The sequence below is a fragment of the Theobroma cacao genome, chromosome 1, assembly GCF_000208745.1.
Source record: "Theobroma cacao cultivar B97-61/B2 chromosome 1, Criollo_cocoa_genome_V2, whole genome shotgun sequence".
NCBI lineage: Eukaryota > Viridiplantae > Streptophyta > Magnoliopsida > Malvales > Malvaceae > Theobroma > Theobroma cacao.
Genome location: NC_030850.1, coordinates 9,929,092 through 9,947,777, shown reverse-complemented (window position 1 = coordinate 9,947,777; position 18,686 = coordinate 9,929,092). Strand labels below are relative to the sequence as shown.

General features: G+C 35.0%; 1 protein-coding gene across 2 annotated transcripts in view; it reads left to right on the top strand.

Moving 5' to 3' along the window:
* The window catches only part of LOC18612178 (callose synthase 7), a 29,283-nt gene continuing 11,014 nt past the window's right edge, over positions 418–18,686 (top strand). The window contains exons 1-36 of one of the 2 annotated variants that reach the window (XM_007048818.2): positions 418–1,106; positions 1,444–1,544; positions 2,228–2,340; positions 2,430–2,517; positions 2,619–2,729; positions 2,829–2,984; positions 3,869–3,961; positions 4,080–4,171; positions 4,307–4,430; positions 5,987–6,121; positions 6,211–6,287; positions 6,359–6,446; positions 8,801–8,923; positions 9,011–9,125; positions 9,325–9,656; positions 9,772–9,824; positions 10,052–10,112; positions 11,093–11,174; positions 11,305–11,354; positions 11,472–11,558; positions 11,738–11,842; positions 12,036–12,130; positions 12,227–12,308; positions 12,399–12,562; positions 12,730–12,853; positions 12,971–13,074; positions 13,161–13,272; positions 13,366–13,517; positions 13,859–13,968; positions 14,052–14,183; positions 14,273–14,341; positions 14,529–14,709; positions 14,797–14,908; positions 16,062–16,184; positions 16,357–16,475; positions 16,612–16,695. In XM_007048818.2, coding sequence (XP_007048880.2) covers positions 899–1,106; positions 1,444–1,544; positions 2,228–2,340; positions 2,430–2,517; positions 2,619–2,729; positions 2,829–2,984; positions 3,869–3,961; positions 4,080–4,171; positions 4,307–4,430; positions 5,987–6,121; positions 6,211–6,287; positions 6,359–6,446; positions 8,801–8,923; positions 9,011–9,125; positions 9,325–9,656; positions 9,772–9,824; positions 10,052–10,112; positions 11,093–11,174; positions 11,305–11,354; positions 11,472–11,558; positions 11,738–11,842; positions 12,036–12,130; positions 12,227–12,308; positions 12,399–12,562; positions 12,730–12,853; positions 12,971–13,074; positions 13,161–13,272; positions 13,366–13,517; positions 13,859–13,968; positions 14,052–14,183; positions 14,273–14,341; positions 14,529–14,709; positions 14,797–14,908; positions 16,062–16,184; positions 16,357–16,475; positions 16,612–16,695 — 4,157 coding nt within the window. In that variant the 5' untranslated portion in view covers positions 418–898. Of the gene's footprint in view, positions 1,107–1,443; positions 1,545–2,227; positions 2,341–2,429; positions 2,518–2,618; positions 2,730–2,828; positions 2,985–3,868; positions 3,962–4,079; positions 4,172–4,306; positions 4,431–5,986; positions 6,122–6,210; positions 6,288–6,358; positions 6,447–8,800; positions 8,924–9,010; positions 9,126–9,324; positions 9,657–9,771; positions 9,825–10,051; positions 10,113–11,092; positions 11,175–11,304; positions 11,355–11,471; positions 11,559–11,737; positions 11,843–12,035; positions 12,131–12,226; positions 12,309–12,398; positions 12,563–12,729; positions 12,854–12,970; positions 13,075–13,160; positions 13,273–13,365; positions 13,518–13,858; positions 13,969–14,051; positions 14,184–14,272; positions 14,342–14,528; positions 14,710–14,796; positions 14,909–16,061; positions 16,185–16,356; positions 16,476–16,611; positions 16,696–18,686 lie in introns of those variants that run through there. The other variant, XM_018127830.1, reaches the window with a different exon arrangement.

Sequence of the window (18,686 nt, the reverse complement as noted above, 5' to 3'; positions counted from 1 at the left end):
CACCATCTTCTAGTTTTGCGTACCGTTTTTGTCATTCTCATTTTTTATTATTATTATTATTATTTCATGTGGATATTTTTAAAAAAGTTATAATTTAAAATAATTTGTAAAAAAATTAAAAATAAAAATTTATCACTTCAAATTCTTAAAAAAAAAAAAAAGAAAAACCAATCATTCCACGCAACCGTGCTAGATTTTTCTAGTTACTAATGGTTTATTGGAAATTTTAATTTAAAAATATTTAGAAAAGAAAATCCGGACCGATTCGGCGTCTTCCTTCAGGTGCAGCCACGTCAGCAAAAGTAAAAAACAGGCGGGGAAGAGGGTCCGCAATCAGTGTAAACACGTGTCAAGCTGTAACTGGAAAAACATGTGATATGCGGTGCTGCCAAAGTGTGCTTGAAAGAAAAGTAAAAGTTCCCGCCTCCAATCCAACCCAAGCCAGTGCAATGCAAAACTCGGTTCTGCTGAGTGCTGCGGTCTCCTTTCGGGACGAAAACCTCACACCTAAAATCTAATCCTCCATTTGTTAATAGCAAAAGAAAGAAGGAAAGCTCCAAACGCCCCCTCCCCGAAAAGCAAAAGCACCAACAAAGCAAAGCAATCAAATAAAATCAAATATTATCTTATACCTTTCATCGGCATTCTTTTCTTCCTCTCAGGGCAACTTCTTTGCCTTTACCTTTGCCCTTGCCTCTGCCCCACCCTTCACTCAAAGCATCTCTTTTTCCCCCCAAACAAATAAAAGGGAAAAAAATTAGTTCAGAGAAAAAAGGATGATAGCAAATTTGGTTTGCTCTTCTACTTCTGCTGCTACTGCTATTACCAAAAACACGAAGGGAAAAGAACCCAGAAAACACAACGTTGTTAGTGAAGAAGAAGTTATTGGTTCGGGTTCATGGCGAGCTCGAGCGGGACGAAGGGCGACCTGGCTCGGCCTCCTTCAAGGAGGATGACTCGAGCTCAAACCATGATGGTGGAAATTCCCAATGAGGATAAAACCACGGCAGATAGTGAGCTGGTGCCTTCCAGCTTGGCTTACCTTGCCCCTATTCTCCGTGTCGCCAATGAAATCGAAAAGGATAACCCAAGAGTCGCTTATCTCTGTAAGTCGCTCTCTTTCCGTGCTTCTTTTTTTTTTAGAAAAAAAAACCTATAACATTTCGAGTTTATAATTGATAGACTGTCATTCAGAATAATAAATGGTTGCAACTGCTTATGAGATGGTACACACTGACGCAGCGTCGAATGCATATTCTACTAATTTTTTCTCGCTACCTTGAAAATTCAGTTGGCTGAAGATTAATGTTTCTATAAATACTTTAATATATAGTTGTGTAGAATTATTGTTCAAAGGCAAAGGGTAATGTCCATAGTGATATTGGTAGCTACATGCTTAACATTGTGACCCTTGTAAATATATATGTGTATTTTTTCGATTAGGCCGTTTCCATGCATTTGAGAAGGCTCACAAAATGGATCCAACCTCAAGTGGACGTGGTGTTCGCCAGTTTAAGACCTATCTGTTGCATAGACTTGAGAAGGTAAACTTTAACGCTTATTGTTGCTTAAAAATTTAAGCATTTTCTTGGATACTTGCTAAAACAGTTATTCTGCAAAACAACCCTCCCCTTTACTGTAGCAAGACTGGTGGTATAACTGTGTAAAAGATACATCTCTTTCTCTAAATGCTCTAGCTGTTAAGGAGCAGATCTCATGGACTTTTGTTACTCAAGTTGTGGATTGCTACTCAACTTAGATATTTCTCCCTAAATTTTCATTTTTAAGCTGAATATTTCTTCTATCATTTCTTCTCTGCATGACCAACAAGGATACAAAATATAATTAAAGTATGATTTGTTACATAATGAAAATAGAAAATTGAATTGATGGTTCAGTCTTCCATTCAAAAGATTTGGGTCACTTTCTTGGGGAACTTTTATGTGGCACTCTTATGAGTCCATATCATTTGTCAACTTTGACTGTTTCTGCAAATAACTCCGTGTATAAGTTTAGAGATAATTTTCTCATCATTGTTGGTTTCAAATCATAAAGTTATTATGATATTGTTTTTCTGCTATTGGTTATTGATTTACTGTCTGATAAGTTTGTTGCCTTGATATTTTGATATATTCTTCAAAATTTCAGAGTTCATTATATAGACTACAATCTTATTCTATTTCAAAAGTTCCAACATTAAGAGCAAATAAAATTTTCCTTGTTTCAGGAGGAAGAAGAGACAAGGCCTCAACTTGCAAAATCTGATCCAAGAGAAATTCAGATGTATTATCAGCAGTTTTATTTGAAAAACATTGCAGATGGCCAATATACAAAGAAACCGTGAGATCTTTATTTCACTTGAAAATGCCGTTATGGCTAGACATGTTATGCATTTGTTTTGGTCATTTGATTTTTGCTTGCTCTTGAAGGGAGGAGATGGCTAAAATTTATCAGATTGCTACAGTGTTGTATGATGTACTGAGGACAGTGGTGCGAGCTGATAGAGTTGATGATGAGGTTTGATATGTATATTCTTGGTGTTGCAGTATAAAGTTTTGAAGGGCATGTTTCATGTGAATACACTCAAATGGTTTATTGTAAGTTATTTGTTATTCCAGACTCAGAGATATGCTAAAGAAGTTGAGAAGAAAAGGGAGCAATATGAACACTATAACATTCTCCCATTGTATGCTGTTGGGGTTAAACCAGCTATTATGGAACTTCCTGAGGTTGTATATGTACATAATATATAATTTTGTTTGCTTATATGAGTAGTCTTTCTATTGTCTAATTTCACCATGGTAATGTTTGTCCCACAATCATTGCAGATTAAAGCAGCACTTCGTGCTATAAAAAATGTGGAAGGTCTACCTATGCCCAGAGTTCCTATGACATCCAATGTTCCTCCAGATGATATCCTTCAAGAGATTGTTAAACCAGTAAATGATATACTTGATTGGCTTTCTTCTCTCTTTGGGTTTCAGGTACTACCTTGAATACTTGTATTGTACTTATTTTGTACGTCACTTTATATGCCATTGATTCCAGGTCACTATTGAGCTGGCTGTGTATCGTACTCTTACATACCTTTAATGTGTAAAAAGAATCAGACTTGAATTTGATCTCCCGAGGGGAGGGTTTGCTGTTTTTACTAGGTCATCAAATGACTTAGAATTTCTTTTTCATTTGTTTAGAACATTTCCAGGTCAGGATGGAAGTATCGGGCTTTATGTAGGTGATTGAAAGTGGTTATAATCATGAGATTGAGAGAAATAGAAACTGCAACAGCGAACAGCACAAACTTCCTGAACATTTTCCACCTAGTTTTCATTTTGCCCTTTTGCTAAACCTTCCAGTAAAATAATGAAAATTATGGAAAATTAACCTGTGAAAAGAAAGAATTTTCTTTTCTTTTCTTCTTTCAAAATGGTTTTCAAGAAAACTAATAAGGCCTTGAACATTTTTGTTGTTGACTTTGGCCCATTTTTATGTGCTTAACCAACAAATTGGCTAAGATATGAACAACTTTTCCTGCATAATTTAGTCTACCAATAGATTATATTGGAAGGATATATCGTAGTATTTGTAAAGCTATAATATTTCTAAAGTCTTCTCTGATCAGTTAGAAAACATGTCTGACTAACTTTTAATGATCATAGTTATGAATGTACCACCATAGCATAGTTCAATCAATTTTATGCATCCAACTCTAGGTACCTGGTTGACATTTTAAGTTCATAGAAATTTTAGCAAAGATTCTTTTTTTCAAGTTGTTTAGGTACAATATTATATAGTATCATATGTATTTCTTCATGAAATATCAATTTCTCTGTATAATATCGTTAATGACATTTTTTTGGATTTGAAGAAAGGAAATGTAGCAAATCAAAGAGAGCACTTGATATTGTTGCTTGCAAATATTGATGTAAGGCGAAGAGAGAATCCTGAAGATTATGGTGAGGTAAATCTTCATTTACTTGAGCTTCTTTATACTTGTTTGATTCTTCTACTTTAGGAGCAGACTTAAGTTTCATCTTTATGTCATCATTTGTTCAAGACTGACTACAAGTTTACTGTAGCTGAACGGTGAAACTATAAGGAGGTTGTTGTATGAAATTTTCAAGAATTATCGTTCATGGTGCAAGTATTTGCGTTGTAAGTCACATGTGAGGTTAGTCATCTTGTTATTGCATATCATCAACTACGTAACTGTAGTAAGAAAAATTCAAACCATTTTTATCTTTTATAGCACGAGTTGATCTCCTAGATTTTACATTGGGTGTGTGGATTATTTTTTACTTTACAGGTTTCAACAAGGTTGTGATAGACAACAGCTGGAGCTTATCTATATTTCGCTTTATCTTCTTATCTGGGGTGAAGCTTCAAATATCCGATTCATGCCTGAATGCATTTGCTACATATTCCATAATGTATGTTTCTTTCTTTAGATTTTAATGAGGCATTCTCCATGATTGAAATTTATCTAAGTGTAGGATGGTGCTAGTTTTTCATTAATTCTTATAAGATTTTCCCTCTTATTTTAAGTCACCTAAATTGAATGTCATGTTTTTTCCTTGATCTTATCAACTTATCATCATTAAGAATGATTTGTCTTATTGTTGCTCATCTTAAGTTCTTGTGAATTTCTTCTTGGAACAAGATTGGTAGCATTAATCTATCAAACCTTATAGTTATAATTAGTTATATTTATGTCATTTTATTTATTTTTCTGACTAATCATGTTGATGATGGCTAATGCATCATAAATAGTAAAATTCAGATATAGTAGGGGAACTAATAAGAGGGATGCAGTAACTGTGTTGATTTATTTAGTAGTAACCTACAATCTAAAAGAGCAAAATCTAAACTGATTTGTGTCTAAATAATGTCTATCCACTCCCCTTCAAACCCAAAATCCCACTAAACGAGGTGTAATATTTGTAGTTTTCACCTGAACAAGATGAGTCAATAGTTTGACCTACAATTCTAGGGCCAACTATAACAAGATAAAGTTTAGAAACACTTCACTTGTCATTATTCATTCTACTTTTAAGTTCTTTTTTTGTTTTTCATGTCTAAGGTCATATCCTATTTATTCTTGCGTGTAATTGGTTTTACTCCCGTGGAATTTTATCTAATTAGTTTTCACATAAATTCACCCTTGTGGTAGCATGAACAAAGTTAAGTACTGTAAAATTACTGTAGCTAATCTGCTATTTTGGTTGCTGAAAAATTGATACTGACCACCTAAAGAGAAATGGAAATGAACACTGATGCACACATTGTGGTGAAAATTTTGAGCTTACTTTTTTTTTGGTCACATGATTTTTCCTACCAAAGGAGAAGTAGATAAGCGAATGCTGATCAGATTAGTTATGGAAAACAAAGTGATTCAAAGAGTGCTCAGTAGTGGCAGACAAGGGAATTTGTTCTTATCAAACCAATGATATTTCAAGAAAACCCTATTTGATATTCAAGTTAGGCCTTTGCACTTATAGCCAACTGGTTCTAGGTTAGATGCCCTTAAAGTTGGATGTCATACAAATTGTTTGTTGTTCTATTTGTAATTTGCAATTTGTTGTTTCTTACCCTCATATTGTTTTCAGTGTTAAGCCTGTATGTTTCAGTTGTTAGTATTTGGCTACATGAGGGGGAGTGGTAATTGGCTTTGCCCCATATTGGTTAAGTTTGGGGTTTGTTATGGCTTTAGATTTGGTTTCAAACTTGGACCTCTCCACCTACTACCAATCGGTGTTAGGCTGGATGCACCAATTGAGTCTGAATATCAACAGCAGGCAGCTTGAATATTAACGAAGTCACTGTATCGTACTGATATAATTGTGATGAATTGTCTTCATGCTTGATATGTGGTTAGCTTCTCCCACTAAGGGAAGCTTCCTAAATTACATTTCCTTCCCCTCCTTTTTTGTGCATATTTTAAAGCTTTGTCATATTTTTAATGAATCTTCTTTCTTCATTCTATAAGATGGCAAATGATGTTTATGGAGTTCTATTTAGCAATGTACATCCTGTGAGTGGGGAAACGTACCAATCTTCTGTACAAGATGATGAATTTTTTTTAAGGAATGTTATAACCCCTCTCTATGGAGTTCTTCGAAGGGTAAATATTATTTTGTTGCACCTCCATACTTTTTTCATTCTATTTATTTACATCTTCCTAGCTGAAAATTGATTTTATTTAACTAAAAGGAAGCCAAGAGAAACAAAGGAGGCAAGGCAAGCCACTCACAATGGAGAAATTATGATGACCTAAATGAGTACTTTTGGTGAGTTTCTTGGATAGTAAAGGAGTTTTGCTCAATAAGTTGGATAAATAGATAAACCTTCGTTTTTCTAGGTCTAGAAAGTGTTTTCGGTTGAAGTGGCCAATGGACTTGAAAGCAGATTTCTTTGTGCATTCAGATGAGGTGCCACCAGCAAATGAGGTACATATTCCATACTTTTTTTTATAGCTCATAATATTATTATTTTTTTATCTCTTTTTTTGTCTTTTTGAATGGAACAAATGCTGGTTGTTTAACAATTATCTTATAATTTGAAATGATGTATTTAGTTTACTTAATTTGGGAATACTGAACTATTATTAGACCAGAAGGAAGACACATAAAGAAAATGAAGAGGACATATGGTAATAAGAAAGAGATAATCCTGAACTAGGCATTAGGGAAAGAGAAAAATAGAATGATAATAGAAAAATAAACTGCTCTTTCTTTTATAAAATTTTGCTTCTTTTGCTTTGCTAACAATGAATGCTGAAAAATTTAGTGCCTTTTTCTTATAAAATTTCCTATATTTGAGCAAGTGTACTTAGAACTTTAGGATGTGTTTTGGATTTATTCTTGAGATTAGAGGAAAATAGTTCTAGACATAAAGAATTTTATTGCTGAAATATTTTGGCTAGATCAACTTTATTGCAAGGGTCAGCTGTTTCAAGGTGGCTAGAGTTAAAAAGGACGTAAATTTATGAATCAAAATTTTGGAGTTTCTTATGAATTTACAAGGGAACAAAACTGCATCAAGTTGGGGATAGTGCTTTGAGTTAGAGAAAGATGAAATGCTGGGATATAACTAGAACAGTTTTGTTTCAAGGGGATTTATTCTATTGCCTCCGATTTTATGGCTTCACCCATGAACGGATTCTCAAAGACTTATAAATAGAAGGAAGCCTAATGGCATGTAGGAATCTCTGCTTAATGTTCTGCCTTCTCAATTTAATGTTGAGTTGCATATTATTGTTTATAAATTGCCCCTCATTCTAACTGGATGAATGGATGATGACCATACCTGCAGCTTCTCAAAGTGCTGGGATTTATATAGAATGGATGCTTTACAAATATGATTGCTAAGTTTCACTATTGTGTTTTAGCAGTAGAACTGGTTCCCAAGAGTAGAGGAGCTTCCAACATTAATGATTTCTATTGAGTTAGTTTGCTTGGTAATAATCCAAAACCCCTGCCAAAGTTGTTTGATTTTAGGTTAAAGGAGGCAATTGGAATGATTGTCTTATATTCCCATAATTATTTAGTGGGAGGCAGAGAAATTCTGGACTGCATTATTCTCAGCAAATGGATGCCATATTTCATGTGTTGAGCTAGATTTCTCCTAGATATTAGGAATGCTTTGGATCATGTCCGTTGGGTCTCCTATAGTGCATTGTGTTTAGGAGCTTTGACAAGCAGTTGAAATGAATCACAACATTTGTATGAAATTTATAAATAATATGTGCAATTCCTAGCATTAACTTCCTTTTTTTCCTTTTTCCCTCCACTCCCCTAAAATTCCTTCTGTCTTTTTGAAGGAATGTCTGCCACTTTTGCTGATATAGGAAAAAAAGGTGTATGTCACTTTTTGGAAACTCTTGCTGCTACTATGGTGCAGAGGTATAGTGAATTAGGTTTAGCTACTCTTTATATCTCTTTTTAAGGGTATTCATTTATTCATTTTCATGTTTTAGTTTGTCTCACAACTAGAGGTCATGAAACTATTGTATTAGTCTCTTGGCATATGTGTGACAATTTTGCCTATACAGCTTGAGGTTGGCTTAGATTTTATAAAAGTAAGGAATTTAAGGTTTATATTGATGAATTTTGGTGGCGAGTAATGGCTGGAAATCAAAAGATTAATTTGCTGAGATTCTGGGACTGCAATCAAACAGAGAGGCAGTGGGTTTCCAGTGGATTGATTCAAGGCTTTGATTGTGAAGATAATGGAGGTGGCAGCAAACATAAAAAACCCCAAAATATGAGAGAGAGAGAGAGAGAGTTGTAACTTAGGATAGTTTTAATTAAAGACCTAGTAATTGTGTAGAGTACAATAAATAGATCTAAGTATAAGCTCCTAGAAATCTAGACTTAAACAATAGCCCAAATGATATAATTCATGTAATTTACTTAAAATAAATTGGCAAATGGCATAAAAATTATACAAAGAACCTACAACTTCATTTCTTGACTGTATACCCTTATGTTTTGGTTAAATTTAGTCTTTTAACTTTTCACATTCTTTTCGATAATTTAGGATTTGAATTATTTGGCATTGTAATCCCCCCATTACCCACCCCCCCTCCCCCCCCAAGAAAAAAAAAAAGTGCACTGTTTTCCCTGAGAAACTCAGATTCCTGTGACTGCATAATTGTCTTTTTGTCTTGCTAATGAGACTTAAACATAAATGTCTATGGTTACTCCGTTGGTTCTCCACATTCAACATTCACCATCTACTATTTAATTTGGTTCTTTCCTCTTTCCAAAGATCTAAATTCATGTTCATTGTTTACTTACAGGGACAAAATCAAGCTACTGTTGGAAAGAGGAAGCCTAAAGTTAATTTTGTTGAAGCCAGAACGTTTTGGCACCTTTACAGAAGTTTTGACCGCATGTGGATATTCTTTATAATGGCTTTTCAGGTACCCTAATGACAGAGCATGCACATTTTGTTTCTGACTTGTTTTCTTAAAGAAATTTACTCCATCAGAAGACCTCATGGTTTTCAGGCTATGCTAATTGTTGCATGGAATTCTGGATCTCTTCTTGGCTTTTTTGATGAAGATGTGTTCAGAAGTGTGTTGACTATTTTCATTACTGCTGCTTTTCTCAATTTGTTGCAAGGTACTAGGGATGTTCTTGGCTAATTGATTCCTTTATATGAATATTTGGTTATCAGGAGCAATGCTGTTAATCAACCACAATATGTATAGCCACAATTATTGCAAGGAATTCCTTTATAGTTCTAAGTTTCATTAGCCAGTTATTTCTTATTTTAGTGGCAGTTTAAGGATTTTGTGATTCCACATCACTTTTCATGCAGCTACTTTGGATATAATTCTTAGTCTCAATGCCTGGAGAAGCTTGAAAATTACCCAAATACTTCGGTACCTTTTGAAATTTGCCGTAGCAGCTGTCTGGGCAGTGGTCTTGCCCATTGGTTATTCTAGCTCTGTACAGAATCCAACAGGGCTTGTAAAGTTCTTCAGCAGTTGGGCCAAAGATTGGCGGAACGAGTCATTTTATAATTATGCTGTTGCTATATATTTGATACCCAATATATTGGCTGCTATACTTTTTCTACTTCCCCCTTTACGGAAAGCCATGGAGCGATCAAACTTGCGGATTATCACTTTTATTATGTGGTGGGCTCAGGCAAGCATAACTTGTATTCTTAATTTTCACTGAATTTCTTGTTCTCTGTTTGGCATCAGTATGTCCTTTTTCTTTTAAAAATTGGGCTCCTTATATAACTTGTACCATGATGCAGCCAAAATTGTACGTAGGAAGAGGCATGCACGAGGACTTCTTCTCTCTTCTGAAGTACGAGAAAAGAATTTGCTTTTTCCTATTTTTCTGTTTCCCCTGTTGAAAGTATTTTTCTAACCAGTGGTTGGGAAGGGGGAGGTTATGAGATTTTTTTTTCTATTGGTGCTAGTAAATTGTAATCCTGTTTTCATTCTTCTTCAAAGATTCAAGATTATGCGTTTGTGCTGTATTATGGACATGCGTTCTCTCCTGTGAATGAATTGCATTTTTCATATTTTCAGGTACACACTGTTTTGGATTGTGCTGCTAATCAGCAAGCTAGCATTCAGCTACTATGTGGAGGTGATTTCTCCTGTTTTAGTTTATATATAGGTTGTCTTAAAGTTGAACCCTAATAATTAATTACTTATTTTAACACAAGTGTGAGTAAAAGCGTTACAAAATTTCAGTTTGAATTAATCTTCTTGCCAAGCTTGATGTAGCTTACAGATTGAGGTATCTTCACCTCAGTTGTAGAAGTTTCAGATGGCTTTATGGACACGTGTGTTATATATTTATGTTTGCTTGCACAGACACACATAAGTATTTATTGACACTCGTAAACGAGGGTATAATAGAGTTTCAGTGAGTCTAAAAGACTTATCCTACTAGGGTTACAATATTTCTTTAATTCTAGCCCATGAAAACAATCATCATCTACTATTAGCAGTCCAATTTTATTAAAGATCACAAGCTTTTCAGAACATCCCTATGATTCAGTTGCTGTTATTTCTTAGCTACATGTTCATTTTTTAATGCACAAGTTCGAATTTTATTATTCCTTTTGTTTATAACTAAATTTGAGAATGCAGAGGGCAATAGATAGAGCAATGACAAAAGGGAGCCTTAATATATTTCTCTGTTGTAAAATTTTCTTGCTATCTTTGCCTGTGATTCTTTCCCATATGTTTGCATTTAGGTGTGCATATGTGTTTTTGCATCTGTACCAGTAATTATGTACACAGATTTATGTTGTGCATGTGCTTGCAGTTGTGCGCATTGCAGGGTGTCAAAGAATTCAAAAGATTCTAGTTACCATGTATGTAGAAAAATTAAAATAAGTTTTAAATTTTCTTGACTGGCTTAAATGACTAGGTTCAGTGTGCAGAGTTTTTGCAGCCACTATAGCTAGAACATAAGATTATTCTAGTTTGGGTGAATTGTTGATATAATATTATGCTGTGTGAATACATATAAAGAAGTTGCTTTATACCTGTTTCTTTCTTGCCTAAAAGGATATGTGAAAATTTATGAGGGTGTTTTTTTACATGATCTGCTGATAGATACTGCCACTAATTCAACCGACGAAGATAATCATGGATTTGCATGTGGATAATTATCAGTGGCATGAATTCTTTAAGAATGGTATGATGTTTAGCCCTCAAACCACCCCTTCCCTCTTTCTGCCTCTGCTTTTCTTTAGTTTGTGTCATTTCGAACGTTTTTTCTCCAATTGGCTATGGCCTGTACTAAGTCATGTTTGAATCTTCTGTAGTAACTCATAACATTGGAGTCGTTATTGCAATTTGGGCTCCAATAGTCCTGGTAAGTTAGCATGTAGAAACTCTTGGGAATGACAAGAGTTATGCTGTTGTGAGGTACTTAAAATTATTAAACAATTTGTGTAAATTAAATAACTAGTCTTATTTTATTTCTATATAGGTTTATTTTATGGATGCTCAAATATGGTATGCCATATTTTCTACTCTTTTTGGTGGGATTCATGGAGCTTTCAGCCATTTGGGAGAGGTTAGTAACCAAGATGTTCTCATTCCTTGAAGGCACGTCTCAAAAGAAAAATATTAGTTGCCCTGTGAGCACCATATATGATTTTGGTGAAACAAAATGAATTTATTTCTGTCTTTCTGTTAGTTAAGACTTAGTGATTATTTTTCTTAATGTTGGTTTCTTTCAATTGGCATTTTCAGATACGGACATTGGGGATGTTGCGGTCTAGATTTGAATCTGTGCCTGCAGCTTTTTGTCGTCATCTTGTTCCCAGAACAAATCAGTATAACAGAAAAGAGCAAATGGTAGTGTTTCAAGCGATATAGTGCTGTTTATGTGATTGCTCTTAATTATCTGGGTTACCAGTCTATCCAAGTTGAAATGTGTGTCTTTTTAGACATAAAGGCACAGTTTGCACGTAATTTATAAAGCTGTGGAGCCTGTACTTCCTTTTGCTTTTTGTTTCTTTGGCTAAACAAAAACATTTCAACATGGCAGAATTACGAAATCGAAAGAAAGAATATTGCAGCTTTTTCTCTTGTTTGGAATAAGTTCATACATTCTATGCGGATGCAGGATCTGATCAACAATAGGTTGGGCAATTCCTCGCTTAATTATCTGGCAATAAAATTTGTTAAATGCATTATATAGAGAACTCTAATATTTTCTTTTGGGTTATTATTGTCCAGGGATAGAGATTTGCTACTTGTACCATCTTCATCAAGTGATGTCTCTGTTGTCCAGTGGCCCCCTTTCTTGCTTGCTAGCAAGGTAGATACATGTAGCAGTTTTTGATATTAAATTTGAGCTCAATGTGAGATCCTGTGTCTTATATAGTGTCTGGTTTGTAACACGTGACAGATTCCTATTGCATTAGACATGGCAAAAGATTTTAAGAAAAAGGATGATGAGGAGTTATTTAGGAAGATAAAAGCTGATGATTATATGCATTCAGCGGTGATAGAATGTTATGAGACAGTCAAAGATATAATATACAACCTTCTGGAAGATGAAGCAGATAAGATGTAAGGCAGAAGCATTCATCTTATGAACTTGAAAAACTTCTGAACATGATCTTAAATTGCATCAGGGGAGCTTTTGACCTTTTCTAGCAATGAAAAAATTATCCCCTTCCTTCTTCTCTATTAGAAGTTTAATTATTTCTTTTCACTTGCTTTCACTTTACATTTAGGACTGTTCAAGCAATTTCTCAGGAAGTGGACAATAGCAGAGCACAGAAGATATTTTTGACTGACTTTCGGATGAGTGGGCTGCCTTCACTCAGTAATAGGTTGGAGAAGTTTCTAAGGATCTTGGTAAAATTCTTTCCTTTCATTTTCATAACTTTTCTATGGCACTGCATTTATAAGCTTATCCATAAAATTGTACTTTCCAATACTAACCTCTCACTCTCTCTCTCTTTATGTTGACAGCTTTCTGATATCGAAGATGATGAGACATTCAGATCTCAGATAATCAATATCCTGCAGGATATCATGGAAATTATTATGCAGGATGTTATGGTCAAAGGCAATGAGTGAGTGCCAAAAAATAAAAAGCTTTCTTGGACTTGATTTGTGTCAGTCTTAAGTGGCAAAATTAACCTACAAGTTTTCTTTGTAGCATCCTCCAAAGAGCTCACCCACATGACGGACACACTCAATATGAAAAGAATAAGCAGAGGTTTGAAAGGATAAATATTAATCTTATGGAGCAGAAAAATTGGAGGGAGAAGGTATATTTGAGATGGACTCATATTGGTTATTTATTGTGTAACTATTTTTTGCACAAATATCTTGTTTGTAATATATTATGTGTTTTTCTGCAGATCAATAGGCTTTATTTGCTTTTGACTGTTAAAGAATCTGCTATAAATGTGCCTCCAAATTTGGAGGCTCGGCGCCGCATCACATTTTTTGCAAACTCCTTGTTTATGAATATGCCAAGTGCCCCAAAAGTTCGTGACATGCTTTCCTTTAGGTGAGGTATTGCAGGACATCAAATTAGTGACATATTATTGTTTGCTAGTAAGAAAAAGAACTGAGAAAGGGGAAATTTTCCTTTTAAAGATTTATTATGGTAATGTACTTAAAGCCAGTTTCGGAACTATCAGTGGCTAGTTGCTTTAATTGTGGGTCATAACTAATATTTTATCTTGTTTAAACTACATTTAAGATTTTGTTTTCCTTTAGTATCTTCATGATCAGTTAATGTGCTTATGCATTCTATATCACATGAATAAGAGCACTTTGGCAGCCTTCTAAAAGTATTATGTAGACAGATGCCTCTATATGCTCATTTATACTGCTTCTCTGGTTCAGCGTTTTGACTCCATACTACAAAGAAGATGTTCTTTATTCAGATGAAGAACTCACTAAGGAAAATGAGGATGGAATCTCAATTCTGTTTTACCTACAGAAAATATATCCAGGTGAGTTGTGATCTCTTGCTATTTTATGCCTTTTTCTGTATGTAAAACATATGACTAACTGGACATTGGCGACTGCAAACTAGATGAATGGAACAACTTTCTAGAGCGTATGAAACAGAATAATGTTGGAATCAAAGATGAGAATGAGGAGGCTCATATGAAAGAGGAAATTCGGAAGTGGGTATCTTATAGAGGGCAGACACTCTCCAGAACAGGTCTGGAAACATCAAACATATCACTTTATCTTTTACTATCTTTAACTATATAGATTCTTACTTGAGCTATGTCATTCTCTTTCTGCCAGTGAGAGGGATGATGTACTACAGGCAGGCTCTGGAACTCCAATCCCTTCTAGAAGTTTCTGAAGCTTCTGGTTAGTTGTTTCTGTTTAGATATATATACATATATATATACATTATGTACATACATGTACACATATACATACATGTATACATATATGTGTATATATATATATATATATCCTATGTGTCATTCCAATTCCTTTTAAAAGCTGGTGTGATGAAACTAGCTTGATGAAGTGTTCACTTGTTCCCTTGTAGCAATTTTTGGAGGCTTCCAGACCTTTGAGGAGGATCGGGGATATCATAGAGAGCATGCGCAAGCACTGGCCGATATGAAGTTCACCTATGTTGTTTCCTGTCAGGTCTATGGGGCTCAGAAAAAATCTCCTGATGCACGAGATAGGAGTTGTTACCTTAACATTCTAAATCTCATGTTAACGTAAGTTAGTGTTAACTATTTCAATCTCAAAGTTCTCCACATAGAATAGAGTTTGATTTCATCTTTATATATGTGGAAACTGCAAAGGTATCCATCTCTGCGTGTTGCTTATATTGATGAAAGAGAGGAGACGGTGAATGAAAGATCTCAGAAGGTTTATTATTCTGTTCTTGTCAAGGGAGGTGAAAAATTGGACGAGGTATGAAACAGCACTTGTTTAATGTCAAATTAACTGACAATATAGAGCATCAATTTTATCCCAACCCATTATACAAATAACTTTTCCAAACTGTGCATAAAAGGTTGAGTCTTTTCCTTTCACTAGAAGTGGTAGTTCTTCGAACTGTACTTAAGTGTAAACATTCTTTTTATCGTATCCTAATTATGTTGTTTTCAATGTCAGCTTATTGCAAAAAGAATAGCTGACACAAACATTGAAAATGTCACATGACACCATAGACAATAATCTGTTTAATTTAATGAGACATATCAACATTTAGGTGCAACATGACATGATTAATATATTGAAGTACAGTTAATCAATAAAAACATTAATTTTAAGTGCTAATAATTTTTAGAAAAGGGTTTAAATGTGTTAGATGCATTGAGTTTGTGTTAAACAGTTAACATATTTACACGGTTAATTAAAGGATTCAGTGCATGTCACTTTTGGCTTAAGCTGGTCAACTTACATTATACGCAAACATAGTCATGTCATTGTCAATTGATATGATTATGACACGAATACAATTATGTGAAATCTAAACCCTTCAAGTTAACTGGGGTATGCCCATTGTTATTAGATTGTCTAACAAATTGCTAGGCCTACATTTACTTTTAACAGACATGTTCTGTGCAAATTTTATATAGCTTGATGTCTTTACTAACCACTCTAATGTCACATATCTGATGAAAGTTTAAGTATGTAATGTGCTTATATTTAGACGAGTGATTTGTCCAGTTCATACATGTCCATCATGCCGATGCATGTCTGATTCTTCTTCTTCTCCTAAGGTATGGAGTACATTCTAAACCATATGAACAAGGACTATTTTTTATCCTGCTCATCCTTTTAATGCTAGTATTTCTAGCCAAACATAAGATGGGGATGTAGTTAAAATAGGGTACTAGAGATGTTGAAGAGTGGCCATTTTGCTATTGGTAATTATTGATATGGAAGGAGAGGAAGAAATGTCAGGTTTTAGTCTGAATTAGCTCTTTATTTGTGCAAACTGCTAAAATTACTCCCTGTATTCTCATTTGTGAAAACTTCTTATACTTTCAAAATTTTATACAATCAATTTCTTTTCTTTTCGTTTTATTCATGAATAGCAAAATGATGATATTGCTAGGAAATATACCGCATCAGGCTACCAGGTCCCCCAACAGAAATCGGTGAAGGCAAGCCTGAAAATCAAAATCATGCAATTATTTTTACTCGTGGAGAAGCCCTTCAGACCATAGACATGAATCAGGTAGCCTTTTCTTTTACCTATTTCAAAGATGCATTGCAAAGGTTCTTCTATGTTTTCTGTGGAGGAGAAGCACTTTGAAGAGGCTTGCACAGTGGGAAATAATTTGAAGGAATTAGCCTTTTGTTTTATCTATTCAAAAGATGCGTTTACAAATAATCAGCTTTGTTCTCAGGATAATTACTTTGAAGAGGCGTACAAAATGAGAAATGTTTTGGAGGAATTTCTGAAAACTCGCCGTAAACAGAGAAAGCCGTCAATATTAGGTCTAAGGGAGCATATATTTACTGGAAGGTGAGTTAACCAATATCCCAAAGAATTCAATTTGATTTTTTGGGCCATAATAGCTGAGATTAAGCTAGTGAAAATGTGACAAGACATTACACTGAACATTCGATAGTAGTAATGTATATTGTTATTTATTTGACAGTGTTTCTTCACTAGCTTGGTTCATGTCCAATCAAGAGACTAGTTTTGTAACTATTGGGCAACGGATTTTAGCAAATCCTCTGAGGTAAGCCTGAACTTTCTGTCTTAAACCCTTGAATATTATGCGATATTACATGTGATTGACATCCATATTTGACTCTACTATAGTACAATAGAGGAGCCTAATGTGTGTGTGTGTGAGAGAGAGAGAGAAAGAGAGAGAGTTGATGAAGAAATTTACCTACCTGGCTAGTGAGGGGTGCAAGTTGGGTCCGGTTGGATGGGTTAGGTCAGTTTCAGACTTGACTTAATAATCTTGATTCTATCATGATGTGGTTCTTGAAATTTCCAAGACCCAACTCATCTCAATTCTGGCACACCTCCATAAAATAGAACTGTGAACGAACTTTAAATGAGAACTGTGGAGAGTCAGGTTGGTGTTGGGTTACCCAACCAGATTTAAACCCTTTCATAGGAGTCTTTTAGGGTTAAAAGTAGTAGAAGAAAGGATATAGGATAATAAATGAAAAACGGTTTACGTTGATTGAATTTTGAAAACAGAGAATGGAATGTCTCTATTGGAATTACTAGGTGCTGATTATATACAAGAAAACCTATCTAAATTTGGTCTTGGAATTTGGTAAATTACCAGAAATTAGGGAACAAGAAGTCAGGAAATAATCCAGCAAAAGGAGGAAAATAGAGAAAGGAAATAATATCCCTAAACTAACTCCTACAAATCTGGAATATAGTCAATAAAATAAATTGATGAGCTGTCAATACTCCCCCTCAAGCTGGTGAATAAATGTTGGTCATTCCCAGCTTGTCTACTAGCTCTTCAAAACTCGGTCTAGGGAGCCCTTTTGTTAGAACATCAGCTAGTTGTTGTTTGGTAGGCACATAGGTCATGCAAATTACCCCGTCTTCTATTTTTTCTTTGATAAAATGTCGATCTATCTCCACATGCTTTGTTCGGTCATGATGAACAGGATTATGTGCAATACTTATTGCAGCTTTATTGTCACAATATAGCTTCATAGGTCCCATACTAGACACTTTCAGTTCTTCCATTAGCCTCTTTAACCAAATCAGCTCACAGGTTCCTTGTGCAAGGGCTCTAAATTCTGCTTCTGCACTGCTGCGAGCTAGAACTAGTTGCTTCTTGCTTCTCCAAGTAACCAGGTTCCCCCAAACCTTTGTACAATAACCAGATGTAGACGTCCTATCCTCAACTGAACCTGCCCAATCTGCATCAGTAAATGCCTCAACACTTCTCAGCTCTTTTTTATTGAAGAACAAGCCTTTACCGGGTGTAGATTTTAGATACAGCAAGATTCAGTTAACTGCCTCAAGATGTTCTTCGCTCGGAGAATGCATGTACTGGCTCACTACGCTTACAGCAAATGCAAATTCTGGTCTTGTGTGAGATAAGTAAATCAATCTTCCCAGTAGACGTTGATATCTCCCCCTATCTACTGGAATTCCATTCCTTGTTCTTCCAAGCTTCATGTTCATAATTATGGGTGTTTCAGCTAGCTTGCAACCAAGCATCCCTGTCTCTTTCAAAAGATCTAATGTATATTTTCTTTGAGAGATAATAGTACCTTTCTTGCTTCTTGCCACTTCCATCCCGAAGAAATATCTTAGTTGCTCGAGGTCTTTGATTTCAAATTCACTCCTAAGAGTTTTCTTAAGCCTCTCCATTTCTTCTGTATCATCTCCGATTAAAGTAACATCATCCACATACACAACCAAGATAGTTTTCTTTCCATCTTGTGAATGCTTGAAAAAAAGAGTATGATTAGTTTGTCCCTGCTGGTTACCATACCTTTTATAGTCTTTGCAAAACGGTCAAACCAAGCTCTCGGTGATTTTTTAATCCATATAGTGACTTCTTCAATCTATATACTTTTCTATTACCAATTGCCCCTTCAAAACCTGGAGGCAAATCCATGTAAACCTCGTCATCAGGCTCTCCATTGAGAAGGGCATTTTTGACATCCATTTGATGTAGTGCTCAGTCAAGATTAGCTGCTAGTGATAGTTGCATCTTTATAGTGTTTAACTTTGCAACTG